This window comes from Montipora foliosa, chromosome 2, assembly GCF_036669935.1.
Source record: "Montipora foliosa isolate CH-2021 chromosome 2, ASM3666993v2, whole genome shotgun sequence".
NCBI classification, from domain to species: domain Eukaryota; kingdom Metazoa; phylum Cnidaria; class Anthozoa; order Scleractinia; family Acroporidae; genus Montipora; species Montipora foliosa.
The window spans coordinates 46392814-46400313 of record NC_090870.1 but is presented as its reverse complement, the minus strand read 5'-3'; the positions used below and the strand labels follow the sequence as shown (position 1 = coordinate 46400313).

The following is a 7500-nucleotide window of genomic DNA, read 5'->3' as shown; positions in this document are numbered from 1 at the left end:
GTTCATACATTGTCTCATTCGATTGATTGCTTGCGCTGTTCGTTCACACGTCTGTACTATTCACTTATTATAATCAGATGGAACATTTGTTTGATCCTTTGTTCAGTTTGTTTGAGAAATTTTGTGATCCGTTCACAAGGTCAATGAAACCGTTCTAAAGCATTAAAAACTGTATTCTTTCCATTCACCATACATGCAGTACATACATGTACCTTTTTGCCTGTGGAATAAGAAATCATTACTGTCCATTTTCGATTTCACAGTCACAAATAATTTGTTTATCAATGGTACAGCACAATCAATCCTTATGTAATATTAGGTCAGGATAATGCCAATTATTTATTCCATTCTTTTTCCAGCCAATTATAAATAATTTTGACACCATATGACATCTGGTCATGTTTACAGGGAAGGTTTTATTCAAGAAGACAAGTGGGGAGGGGAACTAACCAAGTTGTAATATGCGGACTGCCAGTTTTAGAGTCCTGTTAACATATCCCAAAGACAACCGCTTGTTTGCCGAAAGAATAATAATCTTGGAAAGTGCTTTGTTTTGGGAGTACAACTGATCCAGGAGGGCATGGTCAGACACCTTGTCCAAAAGCAAGTCCATGTATTTCAGGCAGTCTATGAGCACCTCTTCACCAATATCAGACCTGAAATAGGAAACATTGGTAATTTACATTTTAATGAGATCAGTCATAAGAAGCGTGAAAAGGTTCCCTTCACTGAAAATGATCGCCAGAGAGCCAAAATTAATTATTCTAAAGAAAAACCTAAAATTAACTCTTACTAACCCATTTGCTGTACATTGCTCAACAAGGAGGTCATGGCATTTTGACAGCACATATGATTGGATGCAACTTGCATACTTGTCACTGTCTGCAGGCCCAACAACTCTCTCCAAAATGAGATTGCAATGTTCTGACAAATACTCCGTTGTGGCATCAACCAGAAGGGGAACTATTTTATCACAAAGAAGTAAGCCAAGAGCTGTCTCCATGGAATGCTCCTCTTTTGGACTCCACCTGGGAAAAAAATAATGATATTATGCCCCATTCTTGATTTTTTGGGTTTTTGTTTTTGTTGTTCACTAAAACCCAAAAACAATAAAAAGAGAAAATGCCAAATAGGTCTGGTATCATGATGACTTTTTCCTTGCTCACAATTAGTAACAAACGTGTTTCATAAAAAATACAATTCAGTTTTAGTTGAGAAAATCAGACACAGCACTACTTGCTTTGTCCAATAATTAGTTACAAAACCCATCAGTTTTGGTCTTAGTTCCTTTCCAATTATAAAAAGATAAGAATTAAATGTCTGCACCCATTTCTAACAAACCATCTATGGGTTCAACTTTGACAGAAATGTTTATTTCAAGGGCTATCTCTTCTCCACCTTTTTCCTTTGTTTTCACTTACGCAAGCAAGTCTGCAGCAAGTTGGATAAGAGAGAGAAGAGTGTGTTTCAGAGCAGGTGCAATATCACGAGTACCATCACTACACATCGCTTGCAGATGTGCCGACACAAGGGTGTCCAAAAAGTTCTCTGTTTCAACTTCAATCAAGCACGAAGTCTTCCACAATGAAGTGGCAGGGAAATTTGCCAACCCAATGTTGTTCCATTTTTCCACACTTTTCTTCACAGGTGATGGAAGACCTGATAATTAAAATATACATGTAATCATGCATGTATGTATTATAATTGTTATATGCAAATGTATTAGCCTAACCTAACCAAGGTCAAAACAAAGAGAAGTAAAGAAAAAGAGTTGGAGAGTAACATGTAATAATTATGGCCAGGATATCAGAAAAAGTATCTTTGCAGGTCTCTACAGATGGAGATACAGTTCTTGAAATTAAACAAAACTCCAGCTTGCCCCTGTTTCAAAAGCCAAGCAACCAAACCCATGAATTTGGTTGCCCTGATAAATCATTAAGCCCCAGATACAAAATCACATGGTGATCCAGCTTGAATATTTTTTAGTTCTTAGTGCTGTGGTTTTTTGTGAAGTGTACATGTAGGAAAAAGACTTACGGCCCATCTGCATGGAGAAAAGGTGTCGTAGGTAAGAGGGTCACCCTCCAGCTGAGTCAACTTTAGCAAGCATTTATATGAGAAAAAAAAGACTCTTTTGCTCAAGTCAAGAGCCGCCCATCTCAGTTTTGATCATGAGGAGACCAAGAGGACAGCACTTGCGCATGCTCTCATTATCTTACCTTGACTGAGTTGACCCGGCAAAGTGAGTCAAAGTGTTACAAGTACGTGGAAAAAAGTTGGTGACCCTACCATCTAAAAAGGGTGTCCCCACTGGGCAGGAAATGTAGGAAAAGTTGGCTCGCCCAGGGTAGCACAGGTAGACGGGTAACCCGTTCATTTGTCAGTCAGTTACTGAGTATGTTTTGAAATTTGTTCAACTTGTGCAATTACAGTTACTGTATTATGTAAGAAGGACTTACAGTACCTGCGAGGAATGTTAAGGACAGGCAAGGGTGCTTTGGAAGTCGCATAAAGCCAATTTTAATGACACTGGAGTATGCCTGCAAGGACTCTGTACTGTCCAAGTCACTGCTTTTCTGTTTTAAAGCACCAGAAAGACAGCAGTACCTGAGAAACAATCCAGTATGATAAAAAAATATTTAGCAATATTGAATGAGGCTGAGTAGGGTATGAAGAATTCTGCAGGTCGAGGAGGTTGTTATCCACCAAGGCCGAAGGCCGAGGTGGATAACATCCTCCGAGATCTGCAGAATTCTTCATATTCTACGAAAGCCGAATTCAATAATTGCTTTATTGTTCATTCAAAATATTTTCTTCGCTCAAACTTCTAAACCTACTCGCAGCCATTTTCTGCTCAACAAAGATAACACAATCTCGTCCCCAGCTTTTTTCGGTCAACGGTTCAATAATTGACGTCATTGATTCAATATCACAAAGTTTCTTTCCAAATTTGGTGAACAGCAGCTGGTTATGGTGAATTATGCGTGTGGTTTTAACCAATCAGAAACAGGGAAATATTTTGAATGACTAACAATATATATTATTACACTCTTTGCAAATTTAAGGAAAATATTAGAGCGATAAAGTACAATAAAGGGTACACGTAGAATTATGTCTAGTACCTTAATTATCCCAAAATGAGACTAAGATGATAAGAAACATTAAGATGTGTTCAGATGCACAAGACAGTTGAGGAGGAAAGGTATAGTAAATGAGTTGTTTTCAATCCTTTTTAGGGAGGTTCATAGCTGATTTAAACAACATGTACGAAGAGTGCATATTCAGCCTAGGTAAAATGAGGATCACCAACTTAACCTACGTAAAACCGAATTCAACCTGAGACCGGATTTGCCTATAACATAATACACACACGTGTATACGTGTATATCCATGCATACAAACTGTATAGTCCTTGGACTTACTCGGCAAACCTCTGATACAATGAAATCAAGTCCAAAAGTACTGGCAGCAGTTCACTTGCATATTCTGCAAAAAGTGTTAAATCTGGACGTTCGTGTGTGTTACCACACAATGAATCATTCAGTGCAACATGAGTCTTTCCAATCACTGCATCAAGGACACAAAGACTCAGGAACCCAGGGAGCTTGGAAGGAATGTCATCCTTGATGAACTCACTTTGAAGCTTGTTTATCTGAAAAGAAATTTAGTGTTTTCTTTCCTTTCTCTTCTTCCTTCACATGTTTGTTGTTTGTTTGTTTGTTATATATTTGTTTGAGCAGGTTGAAGTTTTGGCAGTCATCCAGCTGATGTGGACCTGCTATACCCACCCACCCATATAATCACAGAGGACAGCCACAACACTGGGAACTTCATCCCCTACTCTTCTCGAATAATGTGTGGGTTCTTTAACGCCCCACAGGCCAAAAACATGTGACCAGAAATTTTTATTAATCAAGTGAATTACATACATGTACATGTATAGGCTTAAAATTTGGAACTATACAGGGCACAGTTTTTGTTACACTGCTTCGTGAAAAATAAAATCTTGATACAACTGTGATTTCCTCAGTATAATATTAAAATTGTGAATGTTCCCTCTAACTGCAGAATTTGATGAAATGCACCACACCATTACATGTACTTTCACAACATCAATGCACTAGTTTCTTTTGACAAAGAGTACGTTTTTGTGCTTGGTTCATAGTAGCTTAGAAAATGTCTGCATACTGTACATGCACATGCACATGCACGCCTTTGAGCAGGGTTAATTTCAAGCAAAAAGTTATTTGGCCTATATAAGCATCCTGGTAAATACACTGTAGAGGAGTGTAATTTAGCTGTGAGGTTACATGCACAACACCATCCCCTGGACCACTTGCCATTTCAGTGGTTTCTTCACACAAATGTATTTCCGGCTCATATTTTGTTCCGTTAAAACCACTGGAAACACAATACAGTGCAATGACCCAAACTTACAGTATATGATTGTACAAACTTGTGACTAAAAAATAACAATTTATTTAACTCAACTGGATTTTTTATTTTATTTTGAGCCCTGTACAAGTATACTTGGAAAAACTGTGACTGAGTGCTCTACTGTAACTTGAGTCAAACCTTCACATACATCACATACTTACCTCTTTCAATAATTGTTTTGTCATAATAACAGAGTGATGCAGATTACCACTGAGCTTTGTCACTTTTTCAATGATGTCTTGGGAGTCTTCATTGGACATACCCTGCTCCACAAGGTTACTCTGTAAAAAAAAAAAAGGTAGTTAAAATGCAATTTGATTAAAGTAATTAATTTTAAGCTAGTTGATTGGCAATGGTCCACATCAGCTGATAGCTGCCGATGCAACTATTACAGTAACTTTAATAGTTTTTGTAATTTTAACCTGCTTTATCAAATAAAGAATTGATTGATTGATTGATTGATGGTCAAAAGGACTTTGTAACTGAAGAACTCATTCAAGTTCCAGCATGGATTCAAACCTGTAACCTCTGTAACAGTGGTTGGATGCTCCAACCACTGACCTAAAGAACACCTGGGGAGCCGGGTCACTTCTCTAGTTCTTTTATTACACGAAGTATCCCACTGGTTTGCCAGCTCAACAATGTTACACTGTATGTGCTTATCCCTCTTTGCCTTCAAATCAGTTAGTTTGTCTGACACACAGAAAGTTTCATGTAACAATGGTTTACATAATCAATGAGTTGATAAGGTAAGAGACCTGCTTGCAGTAACGCATACCTTTAAGCTTTCACAGTATGTGACATCAGGACTTGCTATGCCGAGTTTTGACACAAACTTCAACCTGCACAATAATCTAGACAGATCAGGATCCTGCAAAGAGTAAAACCAGGATTCAAAAGCAGTGACCAACACTGCTTTACCATGCATGACTTTTTTACCTATAATAGTACGCTGTAAATCCTTTGTGTAATGGCAACTTGTGGGCTTAAACCAAACCATGTAATGGTGACAATGTAAAGATTAATTTTAACTTCTTGGCTTTAATAAAACAACTTTAAAATGGCTTCAAATAAATTGAATTTTCCAGCAACTGAAAGCTTGAAAATAAAATTCTTTTTTTGTCCACGCCATCCTACCGTTTTGACGTCATTGCCTAATTCAAATTAAGTGGTGTCCAGTCCTTGCATGATGCAAGGCTTAATTCTGGCACAGTTGACAAACAAAACTTGAGAAATAAACAAAACACTTTAATCGGTTCATGGAAGGGATATTCCCAATAATGCTCTCACCGTTACTTGGACATGTTGCTTTCCTAGATCTTGTGACAGTTCCTTGAAAAAATCAGATGAAGGTGGCAAACAATCTAGTATGCGCCATGTGAGGATGAAAGATTGCTTTATTACTGTAGCAACCAAGGAAGCTGTCTGTGCATTTCCCATGTCATGTTTTGCTTTATGCAATGATCCAGCCATGAGCATCTTGACTATGGCACTGTGAAATTCTTTGTAACTCTGTCCCTGCTCTGACAAGCTGAGAAGGGTGGAACAAGCCTAAAAACAGACAACAGACAATCAACTTTCTACAAATATTCTCATACACATCTAGTACATGTACAGCACCACAAGCTAGCCAATCGTGATATTGGTCAGTAAGGTCAGATGTTGATCACTGATGGTACCACCAGGGTAAGAGGGCAGGCATTAGAGACCTACTGTACTGGTCAGAATGGTAAAGGAAGACAACCAACAGGTTCAGTCCTTGGCCAAGGATGCAGTCACTTTGACTTTGGCAAAATTCTTCTTGCAAAACTTTACCTGTGACCTCCCACATGACAGTTTCAAACAAGCTAATTGTCTAGCTAGCTAGCAATGCAGGAAATACAGTGTAAGTTTAGAGGGAGAAACAGTAGCAACATAATGTAAGATTAACAAGCGAAAGAGTGACTAGTCATACCTTGAAATTAATGTGCACCATTATCATTACACAGAGCCAAGTACTAATCAACAGCCCAATCTATACATGTAACTTTGACTGATTGCCAAATGACAAGCCTGTGAGCTGAAACTGTATTTGCTCCATTGCTTCTGACTGGCTGAGGAGATTCCATCTAACTAATGTTGACCAATCAAAGTATGAGCAGGGGGAACTTGGTCATGTCATGAGTAATTATTTTAATTTTCTTTTTGACTTCATACTGTATTGAATATTAATTTTTAATGTTTCATCAGGAAGTTTACAACCTGTACATTACAGTATGTCACCTTGTACACTGGACTTGTACACTGACAATAACAATATTACTATTGTGACATTGGCATGATGTTTGTCCATCATATTGCTTTGTTTTTCTCACACATACATGTACAGTAGCACCATTTGGCACCCTAGCTAACTGGTCTCCGACACAAATGACTCAAGTTGGACCACAAATAAACAATGTGCCTTCAAAAAGTCATTGTATTGTCCAGTCACTAAGATCACTCAACACGTTTTTGCCTATTAAGTAAAGTCAAGTACCTCTTTATCCAAGCTATCCCCTGGTAGAACAGGTCTTAGCTCATAAAATCTGGGTGATAAAGTTTGAGAGTTACTGCTAGATGAAAAGGAGTCATCAACCAGTAATTGAGCTTTGATACTTGAGGGAGGCAATTCATGACCTTGTCCAGCTGCACCGTAATGCAGAGGTATAGGCAGCTCATTGGTAGAGCCCTTGTCATTTGACAATCTAGAGCTGGCTGAAGTGTGACTCTGGAATAAATTTTGCTGCACCTGGAAAACAAACAGCACGCACAAAAAATAAGAGCCCAGAAGACCTGACTTGTAATACAAATGTGGAACTTGTAAGGAAAAGGTAAAGCAATGATTTTATTTACCAAGTCATATAGATTGACTTGCCAACAATCCAAAAACAAAAGGCTACAATGTAGACAGCAAAAACCATAACACTTATAAAATTAATGATAGAAGCTACCACACTGCGATATCAAAATCTTATTAATAATACATGATCCCAGTTTATAAGAGCTATCAAACGTTCCACTTTATTCACCCTTTTTGACAAG

General features: G+C 38.0%; 1 protein-coding gene across 3 annotated transcripts in view; it reads right to left on the bottom strand.

Moving 5' to 3' along the window:
• LOC137993313 (E3 ubiquitin-protein ligase UBR4-like) overlaps positions 1 to 7500 on the bottom strand; it is a 120931-nt gene that overhangs the window by 87983 nt on the left and 25448 nt on the right. For all 3 annotated transcript variants that reach the window (XM_068839073.1, XM_068839074.1, XM_068839075.1), the window contains exons 15-23: positions 6956 to 7207; positions 5728 to 5988; positions 5216 to 5308; positions 4599 to 4718; positions 3423 to 3652; positions 2465 to 2607; positions 1422 to 1659; positions 798 to 1028; positions 451 to 656 (exon numbers count right to left, since the gene is read on the bottom strand). In XM_068839073.1, coding sequence (XP_068695174.1) covers positions 451 to 656; positions 798 to 1028; positions 1422 to 1659; positions 2465 to 2607; positions 3423 to 3652; positions 4599 to 4718; positions 5216 to 5308; positions 5728 to 5988; positions 6956 to 7207 — 1774 coding nt within the window. The remainder of the gene's footprint in view (positions 1 to 450; positions 657 to 797; positions 1029 to 1421; positions 1660 to 2464; positions 2608 to 3422; positions 3653 to 4598; positions 4719 to 5215; positions 5309 to 5727; positions 5989 to 6955; positions 7208 to 7500) is intronic.